Source organism: Gobius niger (genome assembly GCF_951799975.1).
Source record: "Gobius niger genome assembly, chromosome: 21".
In the NCBI taxonomy this organism is placed as follows: Eukaryota; Metazoa; Chordata; class Actinopteri; order Gobiiformes; family Gobiidae; genus Gobius; species Gobius niger.
In genome coordinates this window covers 28,149,743-28,172,355 of record NC_136872.1, presented here as the reverse complement: position 1 = coordinate 28,172,355, position 22,613 = coordinate 28,149,743, and the positions used below count along the sequence as shown (strand labels likewise).

The following is a 22,613-nucleotide window of genomic DNA, read 5'->3' as shown; positions in this document are numbered from 1 at the left end:
AAACAGAAAATACAGGTCAAAAAACAGGAAATGCGTGTCAAAAAACAGGAAATGCGTGTCAAAAACAGGAAATACGTGTCAAAAACAGGAAAAGGATGAATCTGTTCAGGGAGATGAGCATAACTGAAGCAAAACACTTCTGGTTCATTTTTTGACAATAATATAACATAAAAACATGGATAAAGTACATTTTGCTGACGTGGGACCTTAAACTCTTCAACAGCCTCAGTGTTTTTATTCAGACAGAAAATGCGGCTCCAGGTTCAGAACCGTCTGATAAAGTCTGGACTCACCTCAGTGTCTCCAGTCGACAGTCAGGGCTCTGTTTGAGGACCAGGAGCTCCTTCAGGTCTGACTCACTCAGATCGTTATTTCTCAGCTCCAGGTAAGTGAGATGTGAGGGGTTGGACTTCAGAGCTGAGGCCAGAGAGGAACAGCTGATCTTTGTCAAACCACAGTTACTCAATCTGAAAAAGAATAAATGAAGTGGTTAAAGTCAATGGACATTTAGAATCAGGTAGGGCTAATCTAATTATTTCTTTAAAAAGTCATTGTATTTTCCCAAAACATTTTTTTATTTTGGAGCTTTTGTTTTTGGACCTGGCGATTCACTCCCCATATATCAAACGTATATCCCAATATAAGTTTGAGTTTCAGGCTTCTCATGTGCCCCCCGCCCCCCCCCCCGCCTTACGGAGACAGTGAACTTACATGAGGATCTGCAGGCGACAGTCAGGGTCCTGCAGAAACCCACACAGATGAGACACTCCTGAGTCAGACAGGTCTTCGTTCTCACCCAGCTCCAGCTCAGTGAGATGTGAGGGGTTGGCCTTCAGAGCCGAGGCCAGAGAGGAACAGCTGATCTCTGACAAATAACACCACTCAAATCTGAACAAAGAAGCATGCGGCACCAAGAGGAGAGGACCAGGAGATTTAATTAAAGAGTAAAATCGACTACAAAGTCACGCTAACTCGTCTTAAAGGCAAAACGGAAACACTGGAGCCTCAGAGGATCAGGACACGGGAAGTTCACCTTCAAAAGATTTTACTAATTCCTCTGAGTTTTTTTTCCCACAAAGAAAGCAAAACACGGACTGCAATGTTCTCGGTTTGTGTGAGAACCTGAGAGACAGTGAACTGACCTGAGGATCTGCAGGCGACAGTCCGGGGTCTGCAGAAACCCACACAGATGAGACACTCCTGAGTCAGACAAGTCGAAATTACAACTCAGGTCCAGCTCAGTGAGATGTGAGGGGTTGGACTTCAGAGCTGAGGCCAGAGAGGAACAGTTGATCTCTGTCAAATCACACCAACTCAATCTGAATAAAGAGTAAATCAAGTGATTAAAGTCCCGAGATGAAACAAGCACAAACTCAGACGTTTTGTTTTACTTTCATTTTTGTCATTGCTCAGACTATTTAATTCATGTGTGACACGTTGGACCTGACACAGAGACAGTGAACTGACCTGAGACTCTTTAGGCGACAGCCTGAAAACTGCAGGAAACCACAGAGATGAGACATTCCTGAGCGATACAGTTCTACGTTATTATCCAGGTTCAGCTCAGTGAGATGTGAGGGGTTGGACTTCAGAGCTGAGGCCAGAGAAGAATAGCTGATCTCTGACAAATGACATTCATCCAAACTGAAAAAAGAATAAATGAAGTATGTCCAGAGTAAAGTCAGGAGTTTCTGTAGCTACAGCTGAACATCTGAGACTCTGGTTTGGAGCAGGACTCAAAGGTCGGGGGTAAATGCCGTAGTTTTTCAGACATGATCTCCTACACTTTACTTCACTCTCAGAGAACGGCTACGTCCCATCACTCAGTGATTAAAGGATGAGGAGAGTGGAGGATGGACGAGCGAGAGCCGTCACAGACCTGCACTGACCTGAGAGAGGAGAGCTGACAGTGAGGACTCTTCAGACCTGCACTGACCTGAGAGAGGAGAGCTGACAGTGAGGACTCTTCTCACCTGCACTGACCTGAGAGAGGAGAGCTGACAGTGAGGACTCTTCAGACCTGCACTGACCTGAGAGAGGAGAGCTGACAGTGAGGACTCTTCAGACCAACACTGACCTGAGAGAGGAGAGCTGACAGTGAGGACTCTTCAGACCTGCACTGACCTGAGAGAGGAGAGCTGACAGTGAGGACTCTTCAGACCTGCACTGACCTGAGAGAGGAGAGCTGACAGTGAGGACTCTTCAGACCTGCACTGACCTGAGAGAGGAGAGCTGACAGTGAGGACTCTTCAGACCTGCACTGACCTGAGAGAGGAGATCTGACAGTGAGGACTCTTCAGACCTGCACACAGCACAGACACTGAGGAGTCACTCAGGTTATTACGACTAAGATCCAGCTCTCTGAGATGGGAGGGGCTGGAGCTCAGCGCTGACGCCACCACTTCACAGTGAAGCTCTGAGAGTCCACACCAACCAAACCTGTAACAGATGTTAGAGCGACATGTGAGTGATTCTAACAGGTCTGTGAAGCTTCTGTCTGTGACTGAGGACTCACACAGCCTTCCTGCAGTTCCTCACCGCTGGGATCAGTCTCTGTTTACCCTGATAAGACGTGTTGTACTGGTTTAGGTCCAGCTCCTCCAGGACCTGCTCTGACATCTGCAGCATGTAGGCCAGAGCCGAGCACTGGATCTCAGACAGTTCCTCATTAGATCCACCTCCAGACTTCAGGAAGTCCTGGATCTGCTGCTGCACAGACTGGTCCTTCAGCTCCATCAGACAGTGGAAGATGTTGATGCTTCTGTCGGGAGAGACTTTCTCTGTGTTCATCTCCTTAAGGTTTTTAATGACTTTGGTGATTTCTGATTGGTCGATTGGACTCAGTAGAGCTCCTAAAAGTCTGTGGTTGGACTCCAGACTGAGGCCATGAAGGAACCGCACAAACAGGTCCAGGTGGCCGTTTGGACTCTGCAGGGACTTTTCAAGAGCTTTTCTGAGGAACTCATTTGGACTTAACCCTGAGACGGTTCTTTCACTGCCATGAAAGAACTCTTCCCCCTCATCTCCCTCTTCATCCTCATCTCCCTCTTCATCCTCATCTCCCTCTTCATCCTCTTCACTACTGCCACTAAAGCGGAGAAACTCCCTGACCACCTCCTGGTTGTTCTCTAAGCAGTGGTGAAGGTAAACGGCTGCCAGAAACTCCTGCACGCTCAGGTGGATGAAGCAGTAGACTGACTGGTTGAAGACACTCTCTCGTTTGAAGATCTCAGTGCAGAGTCCGGAGTAGACCGAGGCCTCACTCAGGTCCAGACCCACCTGCTCCAGGTCTTCTTGGTAGAACATGATGTTTCCTGTCTGCAGATGCTCAAAGGCCAGTCTCCCCAGCTTCAGGAGCAGCTCTGTGTCGGCCTCTGTCAGCCCCGCTGTCTCAGACCTGACCTCTGTTTGTGTCTGTTTGTACTTCCTCTTCCTGTGCGTCTGCACCAACAGGAAGTGTGCGTACATGTCTGTGAGGGTCTGGGGCAGTGGTCCGCTCTGATGGCTTCTCAACACGTGGCCCAGGACTGTGGAGGTGATCCAGCAGAAGACTGGGATCTGGCTCATGTTGTGGAGGCTGCGGGAGGTTCTGAGGTGGGACAGGACTGTTTGAAGCTGCTCTTCATCTGAGAACCTCTTCCTGAAGTACTGCTCCTTCTGTGGGTCAGTGATGAAGCCCCTGACCTCCGTGACCCTGTGCACGCACCGCGCTGGGATCTGATGGGCCGCCGCTGGGCGGGAGGTGATCCATATAAGGGCGTGAGGAAGCAGAGCGCCTCTGATGAGGTTCACCAACAGTACGCCCACCTCTGACCTCTGTGTGACCTCAGAGATGAGCTCACAGCTGAAGTCCAGAGACAGTCTGCTCTCGTCGAGGCCGTCAAAGATGAACAGGAGTTTACAGACGGACAGAGTGTGGGCTGTGAGCGTCTGTGGGGCAGAGAAACACAACATTTAACATCCATGACTTTACACCACTTTCCTTCAACCCTCACTTTAAACCAGTGAGTGGTGGAGCTCCAGTGTGAGGGACTGCAGGGTTTACAGTGAATGTGAACACAGACTGAACTAACAAACGCCCTGAGAGCCAGGAGTCATTTCAAAAGTGTTTGAGACTTTGAAATATATGATGTGAAAGGTAAAGCTTTCTCTAAATGAGAGTGACCTGTGGATCCAGCGCTGGATGGAACACTTGGATCAGCTCCATCAGACTGTAGCGCCCCCTTCTGACCAGGTTCATCTCTCTGAAGGACAGTGGCACCACCAGCTGCAGCTCCTGGTTCTCTGAGCCCTGGGCCCAGTCCAGACAGAACTTCAGGACTGAGAAGGTCTTCCCCACTCCAGCCACGCCCACAGTCAGCACGGCTCTGATGGAGCCCTGCTGCAGCGCCCCCTGCTGCTGCTCAGGGGGCAGAGCTTTAAAGATGTCCTGGCACCTGATGGTGATCTCCTGGACCTCCTTCTTCTTGGACTGTGTCTCCAGACTCCTCTCCTCAGGTTGGGCTCTGGCCTCTTCACTGAGGCCCTCTGTGATGTACAGCTCAGGGAAGATGCTGTTCAGAAGAGTTCTATCTCCTGATTCTTCACTTCCCTCTGTCACACTCTCACATCTGCTGCTCAGGCTCTGCTTATGGTCCTTCAGAACCTTGTGGAGACCTTCACCTGGACACAGAGGAGGAGACACCTGTTAATGTTGATGAACAGGTCTCTTATTCCCTGCTGTAGTTGATGAGTCTCAGACTGAGCAGACTCACCTGGTGCAGGGCCTTGAACCCCCTGATCAGGACTGTTGCCTGTGTCTCCACACTGAGGCCAGGCGTCCTGCTCTGACTCTGTTTCTCTGTGACACAAACACACAGCACTGAGCACGTCTTTAACATCTCACAAGTTACAATCACAAATATAAAGCACAGTTTAGCTGCTGAGACTCTGTGTTCAGGTCAGGTCTTACTGTGAGTCTGGAGCAGGTTCAGGACTGAAGTTCAGAGGTTCACCTTTAGACTTGTCGCTCTTCATGGACAGAGCCGACACTGAGGCTGTGGATCTACTTCTGTGGAGAGAAGATGATTCATGTTTGAATCTGAAATGTGAAGTCAGCCACCTGGGCTCTCTGTGACCCTGAGGAAAACCCTCTGTGGGATTTCAGTCTGGTCACCGCTCCTTCAGGCCTCGAGCCAAAGTCCAACAGAACAATCAGATTAATGTCTTTATTTTCTTTGTAACGATCAACGAGGAGTCAGTCATTACTGATGGATTTATGATCTTTAACTGAATCTCTGTGATTCATTTCAACTCTAATACTAATGTAACACAGGGAAGGGCATCAGGGTTTGTCAGTGTTTCACTGAAATATGATACGACTCAAATAAATACTCAAACACACATCATGTTTAGCCTTTAAATATATTTCCCTGGACGTTAGATCGAATCATCAAAGGCCATTCAGAGAAATCACGACAATAAAAAGAGTCATTAGTTTCATGACCATCACAAAATGGCCGCCAGAGCTGTTGTTCCAATGGGTTACCGTGACAACGCCTTATGAGTTTATCACAGATCTGTGAATGATCCACTCTCTGCTCTGCTTTATCTGTGGATAAACTCCACATCAGGTTTGTTTCTCACCGTGAGTCTGGAGCAGGTTCAGGACTGAAGTCTAGAGGGAAGTCTTTAGACCTGTCACTCTTCATGGACAGAGCCGACACTGAGGCTGTGGATCTGCTTCTGTGGAGAGAAGATGATTCATGTTTGAATCTGAAATGTCAAGATTTCCCTGAGCGTTAGATCGAATCATCAAAGGCCGTTCAGAGAAGTCGCGACAATAAGAAGAATCTGGTTAGTTTTATGACCATCACAAAATGGCCGCCAGAGCTGTTGTTCCAATGGGTTACCGTGACAACGCCTTATCTACAGTTTTATTACAGATCTGTGAATGATCCACTCACTGTTTATTACGAGTGAAGGAACTTTCACAAACTCGAATAGTTGAACATGAAACATAAAGTAATGAGTTTAGTCACATTTGTCTTTGAAGGAGGTTAAATAAGAAACAAACTCACTTTGTCCCACAGAGCTGTGGCTCAGTGCTGCCCTCTGGAGGCTTTGCTTTTCCTTCTGCCATTTCCTCAGAGTCTCGTCCTGGGGGAGAATCAGAGCCTTTAACACAGAGATAAACCTCATCATGTGAACGCTGAGTTTATTTACCTGAGACTGAACGAACAGAGAGACTCGGGGACTCGGAGACTCGGGGACTCGGAGACTCGGAGACTCGGAGACTCTGTCTGACGCTCCTTCAGACGCACTTTGACTCTGATTCAAACTGATCTTTCCTGTCGCTCTTTATGACGAGGCAAAGCTACAGGTTAATCATCCACTAATACAACATTCATCATAAACTAAAGGTCAAAAAGAGTTAATGTTTATTTAAGGTGTGACTAAACACGCCCTTCTCCACATAGAGATAAAGTCATTTTGTCAACACAAAACTTCAGTTGGTGAAACAGGCATGAATTTGGCAAATATTTTGACAAATGTTTGAAAATAACTGAGCGTCCACTCCGTTTGTCCCCCCACTTCTCTCATGAGTTTATTCATTTGCTTTGGCTTTTCAGACTTAACCCTTAAGAACACCTTTAAAAAACGTACGTTAAGAGAGCTTCATGTGTGCTTGCAACTTTAGAGAGCTATAACAAAATGAAGAACAATATTTTTTCAAACTTTTTTTTTATTTTGAAGGTCTAGCTCTCTTCTTTTCACACGTGTAAAAATATGATTACTTTCTAACATTTCTAACCCTTTAAATGCAACTTTCTGCCCAAAAGTGACTATAGTCAATGGTCCAAAAACACAAAAAATACATTATTTTTAAAATTTTAAAAGCAAAATGGCTGATGTGGCCTGAGGTCTGTGACATTTGACCCGAAGGCTTTGTTTCCAAGTTAAAATGTGTTTAAGTAGCGGTGATTTTAGCTTCGACACAAAAATGTGCTTTTCACTTTAGAGATATAAACAAATGAAGGAACAGTATTTTTTTTAAACTTTTTTGTTTCATTGTGGAGGCTGACCTCTCCTCTTGTCATACATATAAAAATAATCAAACTTTTAAAATATTAGAACCCTTTCATAGCCAACTTTCAATCGCAAAGTCACTAAAATGTATTGCCATTGTGGCCCCATTCATTTACATGGTCCATAGACTTACATGTGATCACGATTTTTCAAAACGCTTCTAAAAAACAGATTAAAAATGTAAAAAAAAAAAAAAATCTGAACGTTGAGGCTTCAAACTAACGCCCTGACATATTTTTTTTCACCATGAGGTCATTTTTACCTAGTTTGGCAAGAGGAAGAACATGCCTGTTATTGCCAATATTAGTACAGTCGTAAATAACAGAAACACCTGCATTACTTCATTGTTACTGAATCTTTCCCTTTATTTTGTGAGTTTGTGCATCAGAGTCTGTGGAAGTGTTTAGGAAGAGGCAACACAGAGTTAGAGGTTTTTGAACTGGTATTTGGACAAACATTGTTGGAGTTCTACAGTCGTCTCCATGCCCCCTGTAAACAGCTGGTCATCAAGCCTGATAGTCTTTATTTGCCTCTGCAAATGTTCCTTGTTTTTGTACAAATACCAGTTCAAAAACCTCTAACTCTGTCTTGCCTCTTCCTAAACACGTCCACAGACTCACTCTGATGCAGAAAGTCACAAAATAAAGGGAAAAAAATCAGTAACAATGAAGTAATGCAGTTGTTTATGTTATTTACGACCGTTTACTAATATTGGAAATAACAGGCATGTTCTTTCTCCTGTCAAACTAGGTTAAAATGACCTCATGGTGAAAAAACTGTCAGGCGTTAGTTTGAAGCCTCAAGGTTCAGCAAATATGCAGAAGTTTGAAATTACATTTTTAATCCGTTTTATTAACCTGGCTAACGCCAGACTGCTGTGAGCGCTCGAATCATTTGGAACTGCACAGCAGCCTGGGGACCAGGGCCCAAATGTTCGCGTGGATTTGGGAACCAATCACAGAGCGAGGAGGGACACAAGGCGATGACGAGCTATTCCATATACGGAAGCTTGTCGTTTATTCACGGATAAAAAATAAAAGTTTATTTACGGATCAAACATGACCGCAGCGATGCGATGGTATTTTTCGATCGAGCTTTAGACCTTGTTCTAAATAGTTTATCTCAAAAGTTTACAGCAGGCACGTCATACGTCATCGGATACGATGATACGATTGGCTGTGGCCTCGTGCAGACGCATCATAGACATTCGTAAACCACACCTCTCCTACCAGAAAATGAATTGGTGTCGCCAATTAGCCAGGCTACCGTTTTATAGAAGCGTTTTGATAAATTGTGATTATGATGTAAGTCTGTGGAGTCAAAGGGCCACAATGGAAATCCACTTTAGTGACTTTACGATTGAAAGTTGGCAATGAAAAGGTTCTAATATTTTAAAAGTTTGATTATTTTGATATGCATGACAAGAGGAGAGGTCAGCCTCCAAATTAAAACCACAAAGTTTTAAAAAATATTGTTCCTTCATTTTTTTATATCTCTCTAAAGTTTCAAGCACATGTTTGTGTCGAAGCTCCTTAACGTGAGTGTTTCTTTTATGAGTGTTTACAATGGGGTAAAAATCCAAATGATTGTAGGGGTGTAACGGTTCACGGGGATGTATTGAACCGCTTCGGTTCGGCCGGTTCGGTTCGGTCCACTTGCGTACCGTTTCGGTGTATTATTTTCATTAAATAATGTAAATTTATTATTAGCGTCATATTAAGTGCCGCGGAACAAAGTTCCTACGCGAGTTTCCGCACGGACGCTATTGAAGCTGCATGAGTAGCTGAGAGAAACTGCAGTCGTTGAAGGCGCTGGCTTTAAGTATTTGATTAAAAGTCTTGAGCCTCGCTACAATATCCCATCACGTCCGCACTTCAGCCAAAAAGTTACACCAGCGCTCAGAGCCGGTTCTTCCTATACGCAAACTACGTAGGTGCGTAGTGTTGCTTCACTGATTAATCAACGCGTTGTTACGGGACAGGCTCTTCCAGCCGCACTCACTCTCCGCCTACTTCGCCACATATAACACCAACACGGAGTAGTCTGAAGTGAATGAGCAGGAGAAACCGACCGCCTTCCCCCTGTCTCTTCCAAAGCGCGAGTGCTTCTCCGCTCGTGTCCCGCTCGGCCGTCTGTTTCCCGGTGCTCCGCCTCACGCTTCGCCTCACGCGCCGCCTCACGCGCCGCCTCACGCTCCGCCTCACGCTCCGCCTCATGCGCGGCTCCTCCGCGGCTGCATCACGTCCCTGTGTCCCGGGCGCTGCTCTCATGTTTTCTCTGCTCGGACTCTGGGCCTCACTCTCATTTAAACTCTTCTTCTTGTGTCTGGTGAGTCTGGAGCATCAGGACAGTAGTTCGAGTCGACCAGAGTAAAGTGTCCGAGGCCTTTTTGTTCAGTTGAATCCACATGGTTCTCATTATAAGAGTGCAATTTATTTAAAATATCAGCCAAATGGGTCACTTTTATTTATTTTAAGCAAGAATTCTATTGTGCATTGGCAGCTTTTCAAAAGAAAAATGTTGTTAGTTCTTATTTATTTGTACCGAAAATGAACCGAACCGAGCCTCCAAAACCGTGAACCGAACCCAATACAGTTTTAGCGACCGTTACACCCGTACTTAATTGGCTTTAAAAATAAGGAGTTTTGCAAAAAACAAAAGCACAAAAATGTGGGTGTTATTAAAGGTTAATGTCAAATTGTTGTCGTCTTATGTCACTTTTCATTTGATCTTATTTATTTAATATTCTTCATGCATTTCCCACAGTGTTAATGTTGACGACATATTTTAATTTAGTTTTAGTCTTTTGACGGAAATGTAATTCCATTTTAGTCTAGTTTTAGTCGACTAAATTCCAGACTAATTGAGTGGACTTTGCATTGATAATATTGATTCTAATCATGTTTAATGTTGTTCCTCTGCTTCATGTTTCTGCTCCACATGAACAAAGCTCAGAGCTGATCCTTTAAACATGATCTGAGGCTCTTTCAGACGCTCAATACAAGTGTGGATGATTTTAGTCTCTCCTTTTCATTTTTATTTAGTCTGATTTTAGTCGACTCAAACATCTGGACATTTTAGTCACAGTTTTAGTCTCATGAGAAACTTTTACTTTAGTTTTAGTCCAATTTTAGTCGGGAAAAAATAACCCTGATTCCCCAGAGCCTTGTTGTCTAAAGTGTTATATGTTTTATGTCACACGTTTTTGAACCTGTTCTTAAACTATGGCAATAAAACTTATTCCAATTCTGAACAATGTGTATTTTAATATATTTTTAAAAGTGACCTCACACACATTATAATGTGGGTGTAACTGGGTCTGCCCTTTGCTCCTCCTGGTTTCTGCTGGAGCTCGTTTGAGGAAACATCTCTTGCTCCGCCTCCTTTAGTCATGATTAACACTGACCCAAAGTCCAGAGGAATGTGGGACAGAAGCTGCAGCGACTGTGAAATCTGTGAAAGTGTCTCATAAAGTTCAGTCTGAGTCTCTGTTCTCACCCTGGAAACAGACGCACTGGTGGAAAACTGTGAATAAACAAATCCTAAAGACTCACCTGGGTCTGACTGAGCCGCAAAGCGAACAGGAGAGTTCCAGGAAGTCATGTGACCTCTCCAGCCAATCACAGAGCAGTTCACCCAGCTCTGTGTGTGTGTGTGTGTGTGTGTGTGTGTGTGTGTCAGATGACAGCACACACACGTACAGGCCTACAGCGCCATCTGTTGGAGGCAGCGCGGACGTGCATCTTATGGTCTTTAGTGTTTTTAATTTATATCAAAACTCAGATTTCATTGTTTGTTTTTTTTTTCATTTTGAACATTTTCTTTCTAATCTGTCCTGTGGGTGGCGATATTAACCCCTTAACTCCCACCTGAACCGAGCGCATTTTCTCCAGCTTTACCCCAATCCAAAAGCTTCTGGAAACAAGGTGTGAAAATGACAACAAAACTGAGACGAAAACAAGGATGAAAATGTGACAAAAGTGACAAATGGTTTAAAAAGTGACAAAAAAATTGACAAAAAATGACATATTTTGACAAAAAAGTCACGAAAATGTGACAAAAATGAGACGACATAAAAAGTGATGAAAAAAAATCTGACGTGAGGAAAAAGATCAGTTTAGTTTTGTAGGTCTTTCAGATGAGGCGTTACACTGGCCTACGGGATTTGGGTAAAGCTGAACTGGAGAAAATGCGCTCGGTTCAGGCGGGAGTAAAGACAGGAGGTGCTGTTGTGTTTAGTAAAGACAGGAGGTGCTGTTGTGTTTAGTAAAGACAGGAGGTGCTGTTGTGTGGAGTAAAGACAGGAGGTGCTGTTGTGTTTAGTAAAGACAGGAGGTGCTGTTGTGTTTAGTAAAGACAGGAGGTGCTGTTGTGTTTAGTAAAGACAGGAGGTGCTGTTGTGTTTAGTAAAGACAGGAGGTGCTGTTGTGTGGAGTAAAGACAGGAGGTGCTGTTGTGTGGAGTAAAGACAGGAGGTGCTGTTGTGTGGAGTAAAGACAGGAGGTGCTGTTGTGTTTAGTAAAGACAGGAGGTGCTGTTGTGTGGAGTAAAGACAGGAGGTGCTGTTGTGTGGAGTAAAGACAGGAGGTGCTGTTGTGTTTAGTAAAGACAGGAGGTGCTGTTGTGTTTAGTAAAGACAGGAGGTGCTGTTGTGTGGAGTAAAGACAGGAGGTGCTGTTGTGTTTAGTAAAGACAGGAGGTGCTGTTGTGTTTAGTAAAGACAGGAGGTGCTGTTGTGTGGAGTAAAGACAGGAGGCGCTGTTGTGTTTAGTAAAGACAGGAGGCGCTGTTGTGTTTAGTAAAGACAGGAGGTGCTGTTGTGTGGAGTAAAGACAGGAGGTGCTGTTGTGTTTAGTAAAGACAGGAGGCGCTGTTGTGTTTAGTAAAGACAGGAGGTGCTGTTGTGTGGAGTAAAGACAGGAGGTGCTGTTGTGTTTAGTAAAGACAGGAGGTGCTGTTGTGTTTAGTAAAGACAGGAGGCGCTGTTGTGTAGAGTAAAGACAGGAGGTGCTGTTGTGTTTAGTAAAGACAGGAGGTGCTGTTGTGTTTAGTAAAGACAGGAGGTGCTGTTGTGTTTAGTAAAGACAGGAGGTGCTGTTGTGTTTAGTAAAGACAGGAGGTGCTGTTGTGTTTAGTAAAGACAGGAGGCGCTGTTGTGTTTAGTAAAGACAGGAGGTGCTGTTGTGTTTAGTAAAGACAGGAGGTGCTGTTGTGTTTAGTAAAGACAGGAGGTGCTGTTGTGTTTAGTAAAGACAGGAGGTGCTGTTGTGTTTAGTAAAGACAGGAGGTGCTGTTGTGTTTAGTAAAGACAGGAGGTGCTGTTGTGTTTAGTAAAGACAGGAGGTGCTGTTGTGTTTAGTAAAGACAGGAGGCGCTGTTGTGTTTAGTAAAGACAGGAGGTGCTGTTGTGTGGAGTAAAGACAGGAGGCGCTGTTGTGTTTAGTAAAGACAGGAGGCGCTGTTGTGTTTAGTAAAGACAGGAGGCGCTGTTGTGTGGAGTAAAGACAGGAGGTGCTGTTGTGTGGAGTAAAGACAGGAGGCGCTGTTGTGTGGAGTAAAGACAGGAGGTGCTGTTGTGTTTAGTAAAGACAGGAGGTGCTGTTGTGTTTAGTAAAGACAGGAGGCGCTGTTGTGTAGAGTAAAGACGGGAGGCGCTGTTGTGTTTAGTAAAGACAGGAGGTGCTGTTGTGTGGAGTAAAGACAGGAGGTGCTGTTGTGTGGAGTAAAGACAGGAGGCGCTGTTGTGTTTAGTAAAGACAGGAGGTGCTGTTGTGTGGAGTAAAGACAGGAGGTGCTGTTGTGTTTAGTAAAGACAGGAGGTGCTGTTGTGTTTAGTAAAGACAGGAGGTGCTGTTGTGTTTAGTAAAGACAGGAGGTGCTGTTGTGTTTAGTAAAGACAGGAGGTGCTGTTGTGTTTAGTAAAGACAGGAGGTGCTGTTGTGTTTAGTAAAGACAGGAGGTGCTGTTGTGTGGAGTAAAGACAGGAGGTGCTGTTGTGTTTAGTAAAGACAGGAGGTGCTGTTGTGTTTAGTAAAGACAGGAGGTGCTGTTGTGTTTAGTAAAGACAGGAGGCGCTGTTGTGTTTAGTAAAGACAGGAGGCGCTGTTGTGTTTAGTAAAGACAGGAGGTGCTGTTGTGTTTAGTAAAGACAGGAGGCGCTGTTGTGTGGAGTAAAGACAGGAGGTGCTGTTGTGTTTAGTAAAGACAGGAGGTGCTGTTGTGTGGAGTAAAGACAGGAGGTGCTGTTGTGTTTAGTAAAGACAGGAGGTGCTGTTGTGTGGAGTAAAGACAGGAGGTGCTGTTGTGTTTAGTAAAGACAGGAGGTGCTGTTGTGTGGAGTAAAGACAGGAGGTGCTGTTGTGTTTAGTAAAGACAGGAGGTGCTGTTGTGTAGAGTAAAGACAGGAGGTGCTGTTGTGTGGAGTAAAGACAGGAGGTGCTGTTGTGTGGAGTAAAGACAGGAGGTGCTGTTGTGTGGAGTAAAGACAGGAGGTGCTGTTGTGTGGAGTAAAGACAGGAGGTGCTGTTGTGTTTAGTAAAGACAGGAGGCGCTGTTGTGTGATCATCGTTCTTTCAGATAAATATTAAAACCTGTTCAAATCGACACTACAACAATCTTCATGTAAAAGAGTCCGTGAGGAGGTGCATCATGGGAGCTGGAGTCCTTCAGGAGGTGCATCATGGGAGCTGGAGTCCTTCAGGAGGTGCATCATGGGAGCTGGAGTCCTTCAGGAGGTGCATCATGGGAGCTGGAGTCCTTCAGTCCATGGCAGTGGGTTTCACAGTGGGACGTGTGGACGAGCGAGACGCTGCAGGAGCTTCACCTTTAATCACAGACCGAGAACAAACCGACATTGGGCTCGATGGCGCCCCCTCTATGTCGAGAGAGAGAAATGCATTGGAAAGTAAGAAAAAAAATAATAATAGTTTGGAGATGGATCATGTTTGTCTGAAAGAGTTGATTTTTACTGATTAATGGCACATTAATAAAATACAATGTAGTGGGCGGAGTCTCAGAGGAGCAGGAAGTGACATCAGACAAAACAATATGGGGGATGAAAAAAAAAAAAATCTTTTGGAAGAAATATAAAAATGTATTTTCTTTCACACCACAAATGATCTCGGAGTTAATAAGAAAATGTGAAAAAAAGAAAAACATTTTTAAGACAGAGAAATGTTTTTTACACCAGAGATTATCTTGGGGAAACGTGAAGAAAAAAAGGAAAATACATGAAAACAAAATTCAAAATCCGTTCCCCCGAGATAATTTGTGATGTAAAAAAAGGCTTTTTTTTTTAAACATGTTTGTATTTCTTCAAAATAATATATTTGTATTTTTTGTGTCTGTCACTCCCAGGGCTCCGTACGGTCTCGATGCAGCTTTAATACTTTGCTCCTGCAGCGTCTCGCCTTCAGTCTCCAGAGCGCCGCCCGTCTGGGGGGTTGTGGGAGTTGTAGTTCGGGGCGAGGTTTTTGTAGAGATTTGTAGTTCTGTCCAGGAGGATGATGGGAGATGTAGTCCAGTAAACGCTGGCCCAGGAGGATCATGGGAGATGTAGTCCAGTAAACGCTGGCCCCCAGGAGGATGATGGGAGATGTAGTCCAGTAAACGCTGGCCCAGGAGGATGATGGGAGATGTAGTCCAGTAAACGCTGGCCCAGGAGGATCATGGGAGATGTAGTCCAGTAAACTCTGGCCCCCAGGAGGATCATGGGAGATGTAGTCCAGTAAACTCTGGCCCCAGGAGGATGATGGGAGATGTAGTCCAGTAAACACTGGCCCCCAGGAGGATCATGGGAGATGTAGTCCAGTAAACTCTGGCCCCAGGAGGATGATGGGAGATGTAGTCCAGTAAACGCTGGCCCAGGAGGATGATGGGAGATGTAGTCCAGATGTAGTCCAGTAAACACTGGCCCCCAGGAGGATGATGGGAGATGTAGTCCAGTAAACACTGGCCCTCAGGAGGAGGATGGGAGATGTAGTCCAGTAAACGCTGGCCCCAGGAGGATGATGGGAGATGTAGTGCAGTGAACGCTGGCCCTCAGAGTCCGTTCAGTGGAGGATGATGGGAGTTGTAGTCCTTCAGAGTGGGGGGTTTGTAGTCCATTATCATCGTAGATATATATATATATTTATTAATCATATTTCTATAGTAATTTCTCTATAAGCCCTGAATAGACCGTGTGTTGAGCCCCATCGTTGAACTATGTACAGACACACGAGTCTTTTATTTACACCGCACACACGCACACGCGCACGTACACACACGCGCACGTACACACGCGCACGTACACACGCACGTACACACGCACGTACACACGCGCACGTACACACACGTGCACACGCGCGCACGTACACACACACACACACACACACACACTCCAAAAGAACAATCGATACAGAAATAAATAATCACTGGAGGTTATAAAGAACACTGAGCCTCTGGAGTCCCGTGGAGGCGTGGCTTAGGGCAGGGGGCGTGGTTAAGGGTGAGTAAATAGGTGGGGCAGGGTGGTGGGCGTGGTCAGGCGGCAGAGGGGGCGTGTCTCAGAGCCGCTCTCGTTGGGGGACCCAGATGTAGGGGCCGCTCTGCTCCTCGATCACCACTTTGACCTGATGGTAGACCTCCTCGAAGCTGTCGCCGCAAACCACGGCTGCAACGAGAGGGAGACGGGTCAGAGCGAGAGAGAGACGGGTCCGAACGAGAGAGAGACGGGTCAGAACGAGAGAGAGACGGGTCAGAACGAGAGGGAGACGGGTCACAACGAGAGAGAGACGGGTCAGAACGAGAGAGAGACGGGTCAGAGCGAGAGAGAGACGGGTCAGAACGAGAGGGAGACGGGTCAGAACGAGAGAGAGACGGGTCAGAGCGAGAGAGAGACGGGTCAGAACGAGAGGGAGACGGGTCACAACGAGAGAGAGACGGGTCAGAACGAGAGAGAGACGGGTCAGAACGAGAGAGAGACGGGTCAGAACGAGAGAGAGACGGGTCAGAACGAGAGAGAGACGGGTCAGAACGAGAGAGAGACCGTTTAACTTAACGGGACCACGGAAACGCTGGGAACTCACTACATACATAAATATACATATATATATATATATATATATATATGTATGTATATTTATTTATATATACATATACAGGGGTTTACAGTTTACTAAAGGACGAAACTAATGTAGTTCCACTACAAGAAACAAATCTGATATGTATATTTATTTACATATACATATACATATGATATGTGCATTTTAAGTCAGACTAAACCAGGACTTAACCAGGACTTAACCAGGACTCACCGGTGAAGCACTGGAGAAAGTCCTGCTCCAGCTTCAGAGCTCGGTCCAGAGCTTTCCGAGCCTGGTCCTCCGACAGACGTTTGTTCAGGTCTCTGTGACAGACACGAGAAATATGGGTCAAAAACAGGAAACACGGGTCAAAAACAGGAAATATGGGTCAAAAAACAGGAAACACGGGTCAAAAACAGGAAATATGGGTCAAAAAGAGGAAATATGGGTCAAAAAACAGGAAATACGGGTCAAAAAACAGGAAATATGGGTCAAAAAACAGGAAATACGGGTCAAAAAACAGGAAATATGGGTCAAAAAACAGGAAATATGGGTCAAAAAACAGGAAATACGGGTCAAAAACAGGAAATATGGGTCAAAAAACAGGAAATATGGGTCAAAAACAGGAAATATGGGTCAAAAAGAGGAAATATGGGTCAAAAAACAGGAAATACGGGTCAAAAAACAGGAAATATGGGTCAAAAAACAGGAAATATGGGTCAAAAAACAGGAAATACGGGTCAAAAAACAGGAAACACGGGTCAAAAAACAGGAACATCGATACACGTTTGTCATGATCCGCACAAAATGTCCCAGCCCTAATGTGGGTCCAGGCCTTTCAGTCTGTGGCTTTTGTTGTTGTGGCGGCCATTTTGAATGCTGAAGTAGAATTATGCAGAACTACAACATGTATCAATATCTGGACTCGGGATATAAATGAAAGACACTGACAGTGACTCGCAATCTTTGCTCAGAGACACAGGTGTTAGCATGCTACCGGATAGCATTTAGCTCTGACCTCTCCAAGAGAAAGCCCTGAACCACAAACATCTGGCCTTGGAAACAACATGTGTCAGAGGTCAGAGGTCAGAGCTGCAGTACTTAGTGTCATAGATGTGAGACACACGTGTGTTTATTGTGTTGACAGTTGCTAACCAGTAGCATGCTAACGTCTTGAGCAGCTTAAACACTGACTCAGACTGAGACTCTGTCGACATGACAAAACTGTTACAGGTTTATATAAAGTATAGTTACAGGAGGTTTATATAAAGTACAGGAGGTTTATATAAAGTATAGTTACAGGTTTATATAAAGTATAGTTACAGGTTTATATAAAGTATAGTTACAGGAGGTTTATATAAAGTACAGGAGGTTTATATAAAGTATAGTTACAGGATGTTTATATAAAGTACAGGATGTTTATATAAAGTATAGTTACAGGATGTTTATATAAAGTACAGGAGGTTTATATAAAGTATAGTTACAGGATGTTTATATAAAGTACAGGATGTTTATATAAAGTATAGTTACAGGTTTATATAAAGTATAGGATGTTTATATAAAGTATAGTTACAGGATGTTCTCCAGAGAGCGCGGTCGTATAAAGATGGCGATGGGATGGAGCTGAGCCGCCTGGAGTCGCCTCACGGCGTTCGCCGACACGTCCAGGATGCAGTGTTTCCCCTGAGGGTCAGAGATTATACATGTTTATTAATGAGAAATACATGTTTATTTATGAGTAATACGTGTTTATTAATGAGTAATACATGTTTATTTATGAGTAATACATGTTTATTAATGAGTAATAAGTGTTTATTAATGAGTAATAAGTGTTTATTAATGAGTAATAAGTGTTTATTAACATGTAATTAAGGCTCACCTGCTCCGCGACCTGCCTCACGCTCTGCACGCTCGTCCCGTACAGGTGACTGTTGTATTGCCCCGCCTCGATGAAACGATGTGATTGGATGTCACGCTCCATCTGTTCCCGTGACGACACGAAGTGGTAGTCCCGCCCATCCATCTCATAGTCCCGCCTCGGGCGCGTCGTGTCTGAGACAGGAAGTGAGGCAATAATGACCACAGGAAGTGAAGCAATAAGGACAGGAAGTGAGGCAATAATGACCACAGGAAGTGAGGCAATAATGACCACAGGAAGTGAGGCAATAATGACCACAGGAAGTGAAGAAATAAGGACAGGAATTGAGGCAACAATGACCACAGGAAGTGAAGAAATAAGGACAGGAAGTGAGGCAATAATGACCACAGGAAGTGAAGCAATAATGACCACAGGAAGTGAGGCAATAATGACCACAGGAAGTGAAGCAATAATGACCACAGGAAGTGAAGCAATAATGACCACAGGAAATGAAGCAATAAGGACAGGAAGTGAGGCAATAATGACCACAGGAAGTGAAGTAATAATGACAGGAAGTGAAGCAATAATGACCACAGGAAGTGAAGCAATAATGACCACAGGAAGTGAAGCAATAATGACCACAGGAAGTGAAGAAATAAGGACCACAGGAAGTGAAGCAATAATGACCACAGGAAGTGAAGTAATAAGGACAGGAAGTGAGGCAATAATAACCACAGGAAGTGAAGCAAGAAGGAAAGGAAGTGAAGCAATAATGACAGGAAGTGAAGCAATAATGACAGGAAGTGAAGCAATAAGGACAGGAAGTGAAGCAAAAATGACCACAGGAAGTGAAGCAAAAATGACCACAGGAAGTGAAGCAATAATAACCACAGGAAGTGAAGCAATAATAACCACAGGAAGTGAAGCAAGAAGGACAGGAAGTGAAGCAATAAGGACAGGAAGTGAAGCAAGAAGGACAGGAAGTGAAGCAATAATGACCACAGGAAGTGAAGAAATAAGGACAGGAAGTGAAGCAATAATGACCACAGGAAGTGAAGCAATAATGACCACAGGAAGTGAAGCAATAATGACCACAGAAAGTGAAACAATAATGACCACAGGAAGTGAAGCAAGAAGGACAGGAAGTGAAGCAATAATGACAGGAAGTGAAGCAATAAGGACAGGAAGTGAAGCAATAATGACAGGAAGTGAAGCAATAAGGACAGGAAGTGAAGCAAGAAGGACAGGAAGTGAAGCAATAATGACAGGAAGTGAAGCAATAATGACCACAGGAAGTGAAGCAATAAGGACCACAGGAAGGTAAAGGGGGAGTAAAGAGGGAGTAAAGGGGGGAGTTAAGGGGTAGTGAAGGGGGGAGTAAAGGGGGGAGTTAAGGGGTAGTAAAGAGGGAGTAAAGGGGTAGTGAAGGGGGGAGTAAAGGGGGGAGTTAAGGGGTAGTAAAGAGGGAGTAAAGGGGTAGTGAAGGGGGGAGTAAAGAGGGAGTAAAGGGGTAGTGAAGGGGGGAGTAAAGAGGGAGTAAAGGGGTAGTGAAGGGGGGAGTAAAGAGGGAGTAAAGGGAGTCTTACGGGGGACGCAGGAGCCGAACTTGTCGGGGAACTCGGACAGCAGGTCGTCGTTGATCCGGTCTTTGGTCGGGCCCAGGATGATCACGGGTCGAGCGTAATCCACCTCGATCTGAGTCACGAGTTCGTAGCTGTGGACGAAGCCGTCGCGACCTGACGACAGGGTCAAAGGTCGGGGTTATTTAGAGGTGACCGGCCTCAGACTGACGTTAAAGAAGAAGAAGAAGAAGAAGAAACTGACCTTTGCTCTTCATCCGCGCCCACTCCTTCCTCTCCACTCTGGAACACAGACACCAGGTGAGCTCACAGCTTGGGTCAGACTGTTTTTAATGCAGGCTACTAGTTACCATAGACATGCACTAGCCTAGCACTAGCCTAGCACTAGCCTAGCACTAGCCTCTTTCTGTTTCTGCTCCTGCTTTTATGTGTTTGAGATCATGTAACAGTAGCCAGAGGGGAGGGAGTACCTGTGCTTGGAGGGGATGTAGCCCAGGTCCTCGAGCTCCCCCTGCTGGGTGAGACGCCGCGCCTGCCACCACTCGTCGTCGCTGGAGTCGACCACATGGAGCACCTCGCCGAAGTTAAAGTCCAGCGCCTGAGAGAGCACCCCACAGTCCCACTGCTGCTCGTAGTCGAAGAGCGCCCTGCGGACAGCGAGGAGAGACCGTTAACTGCTATCTCCCAGCTCCACACACACAAGTCTGTAATGCTATCTTAGTGAGGACACTCATAGGCATAATGTATTACCCAGTTCTTGTGATTACGACATTATGAGGACCTGTTTGAGCTTTTGTGAGGACATTTATGCCACTCACTTTTATGCCACTCACTTTTATGCCACTCACATTTATGCCACTCACATTTATGCCACTCACATTTATGCCACTCACATTTATGCCACTCACTTTTATGCCACTCACTTTTATGCCACTCACTTTTATGCCACTCACATTTATGCCACTCACATTTATGCCACTCACATTTATGCCACTCACATTTATGCCACTCACATTTATGCCACTCACTTTCCCAAAAATGTCCTCACTCTGTTGGTTAAAAACTCAAACTGGTTCTCACAATGTGGTAATTACAAGAACACACACACACACTAAACCCTTTGGGACCAGGGAGTACCTGACGTAGTAGGACCGGACGCTCCTCAGGCTCCCGGAGCTGTTCATCATCTGCTCCCGGAGGTCGTGGATCTTGGCCTCAAAGCGGCTGTACTCTGTAACACCGGTGAGGTACTCCTCGTTAAATACATCACTCTGTTCAGACAGTCCTGCTTTAGATACATACGTGAACGTGTTTCACGTTAAAGATAAACTATAGAAAACAATGTGTGGTGCAGACAGCGCCCCCTGCTGTTTAACACCACACTGGCACAATCAGAGCAAAGACTTGTTTTTATAAGGTTTATAGTTTTAATTACATAGTGTTTTTCATGGTGAGGCACTTTAATGAAGTTCATTTATCCCACTTTAGGAACCAATGATTTACTGTAAACAGGAGGAGTACCCGGGTCGTGGAGTACCTACCCTCGGGTCTGTACTGGGCATAGATAGTCACAGTTTGTCCAGCGTTTTTCAAAGCCGCCGCCGCCTGTTCATGAGTGGCGTATCTGAGGTCCACCCCGTTCACCTGCAACAACAGGGTACCCTTTAAACTCACAGGTACTCTTTAAACTCACAGGTACTCTTTAAACTCACAGGTACTCTTTAAACTCACAGGTACTCAGGTACTCTTTAAACTCACAGGTACTCTTTAAACTCACAGGTACTCTTTCAGTAAACTCTTTAAACTCTGTACCAGGGTTAGGTACAGAGTGGAGTACCTAACCCTGAGTCACTCACAGAGGAGTACCCGGTCACTCACCGACAGTATCTGGTCGCCCTTGCGCAGCTCTCCGCTGAGGTCTGCGGGTCCTCCTGACAGGATGAAGGAGATAAAGATTCCTTCTCCGTCTTCTCCGCCCACAATGTTAAAGCCCAGTCCAGACGCTCCGCGCTGGACCACCACACGCCGGGGCTCGTCTCCCAGCATGCAGCGGGACACTGGGGAGTACCTGCGCGGCGAGGGGGGAGGGAGAGCCGCCGGGTACTCGCACATGTAATCAGGCTCCATGTAGGCTGTGAGGAGAGAGAGGAGAACACGTCAGAAAGATTTGGGGAGGTGTGGGGTACTCACAGCTGATGTCAGGGAGGTGTGGGGTACTCTCGGGGGGGTTCGGGGTACTCTCGGGGGGGTGTGGGGTACTCTCGGGGGGGTTCGGGGTACTCTCGGGGGGGTGTGGGGTACTCTTGGGGAGGTGTGGGGTACTCTCGGGGAGGTGTGGGGTACTCTCGGGGAGGTGTGGGGTACTCTCGGGGAGGTGTGGGGTACTCTCGGGGAGGTGTGGGGTACTCTCGGGGAGGTGTGGGGTACTCTCGGGGAGGTGTGGGGTACTCTCGGGGAGGTGTGGGGTACTCTCGGGGAGGTGTGGGGTACTCTCGGGGGGGTTTGGGGTACTCTTGGGGAGGTGTGGGGTACTCTCGGGGAGGTGTGGGGTACTCTCGGGGAGGTGTGGGGTACTCTCGGGGAGGTGTGGGGTACTCTCGGGGAGGTGTGGGGTACTCTTGGGGAGGTGTGGGGTACTCTCGGGGAGGTGTGGGGTACTCTCGGGGGGTGTGGGGTACTCTCGGGGAGGTGTGGGGTACTCTCGGGGGGTGTGGGGTACTCTCAGCTGATGTCGGGGAGGTGTGGGGTACTCTCAGGGAGGTGTGGGGTACTCTCGGGGGGGTGTGGGGTACTCTCAGGGAGGTGTGGGGTACTCTCGGGGAGGTGTGGGGTACTCTCAGCTGATGTCGGGGAGGTGTGGGGTACTCTCAGGGAGGTGTGGGGTACTCTCGGGGGGGTGTGGGGTACTCTCAGGGAGGTGTGGGGTACTCTCGGGGGGTGTGGGGTACTCTCAGCTGATGTCGGGGAGGTGTGGGGTACTCTCAGGGAGGTGTGGGGTACTCTCGGGGAGGTGTGGGGTACTCTCAGGGAGGTGTGGGGTAC

The 22,613-nt window shown here is 46.2% G+C and overlaps 3 protein-coding genes across 3 annotated transcripts in view; all 3 read right to left on the bottom strand.

Moving 5' to 3' along the window:
• Positions 1 to 289: 289 nt before the first annotated feature.
• Positions 290 to 1,523, bottom strand: LOC306981101 (ribonuclease inhibitor-like; the record flags this gene model as incomplete). The annotated part of the gene is made up of 4 exons (XM_079580651.1): positions 290 to 467; positions 712 to 888; positions 1,143 to 1,319; positions 1,468 to 1,523. 4 exons carry the CDS (start codon positions 1,521 to 1,523, stop codon positions 290 to 292), a joined length of 588 nt encoding a protein of 195 aa, XP_079436777.1.
• Positions 1,524 to 2,002: 479 nt separating this feature from the next.
• On the bottom strand, positions 2,003 to 5,704 carry LOC306981100 (protein NLRC3-like). The gene is made up of 5 exons (XM_079580650.1): positions 5,626 to 5,704; positions 4,755 to 4,840; positions 4,166 to 4,662; positions 2,516 to 3,930; positions 2,003 to 2,439 (listed from the first exon to the last, which is right to left on the bottom strand). Exons 1-5 carry the CDS (start codon positions 5,688 to 5,690, stop codon positions 2,250 to 2,252), a joined length of 2,253 nt encoding a protein of 750 aa, XP_079436776.1. The 5' UTR covers positions 5,691 to 5,704; the 3' UTR covers positions 2,003 to 2,249.
• Positions 5,705 to 15,384: 9,680 nt separating this feature from the next.
• Positions 15,385 to 22,613, bottom strand: part of LOC306980436 (disks large homolog 4-like) — a 35,735-nt gene continuing 28,506 nt past the window's right edge. The window contains exons 8-17 of the mRNA XM_079579812.1: positions 21,450 to 21,703; positions 21,113 to 21,215; positions 20,709 to 20,802; positions 20,042 to 20,218; positions 19,816 to 19,853; positions 19,578 to 19,727; positions 18,013 to 18,185; positions 17,707 to 17,816; positions 16,365 to 16,456; positions 15,385 to 15,721 (exon numbers count right to left, since the gene is read on the bottom strand). Coding sequence (XP_079435938.1) covers positions 15,615 to 15,721; positions 16,365 to 16,456; positions 17,707 to 17,816; positions 18,013 to 18,185; positions 19,578 to 19,727; positions 19,816 to 19,853; positions 20,042 to 20,218; positions 20,709 to 20,802; positions 21,113 to 21,215; positions 21,450 to 21,703 — 1,298 coding nt within the window. The 3' untranslated portion in view covers positions 15,385 to 15,614. The remainder of the gene's footprint in view (positions 15,722 to 16,364; positions 16,457 to 17,706; positions 17,817 to 18,012; positions 18,186 to 19,577; positions 19,728 to 19,815; positions 19,854 to 20,041; positions 20,219 to 20,708; positions 20,803 to 21,112; positions 21,216 to 21,449; positions 21,704 to 22,613) is intronic.

What these genes read in the sequence shown, in the direction of transcription:
- LOC306981100 (XM_079580650.1), bottom strand. Translation starts at nt 5,690, where the DNA reads ATGAAGAGTGACAGGTCTAAAGACTTCCCTCTAGACTTCAGTCCTGAA. An exon ending in GAACCTGCTCCAGACTCACG is followed by an intron (nt 4,841 to 5,625) that starts GTGAGAAACAAA and finishes TTTGTGTCACAG; the next exon opens with AGAAACAGAGTCAGAGCAGG. An exon ending in AGGAACTGCAGGAAGGCTGT is followed by an intron (nt 2,440 to 2,515) that starts GTGAGTCCTCAG and finishes CATCTGTTACAG; the next exon opens with GTTTGGTTGGTGTGGACTCT.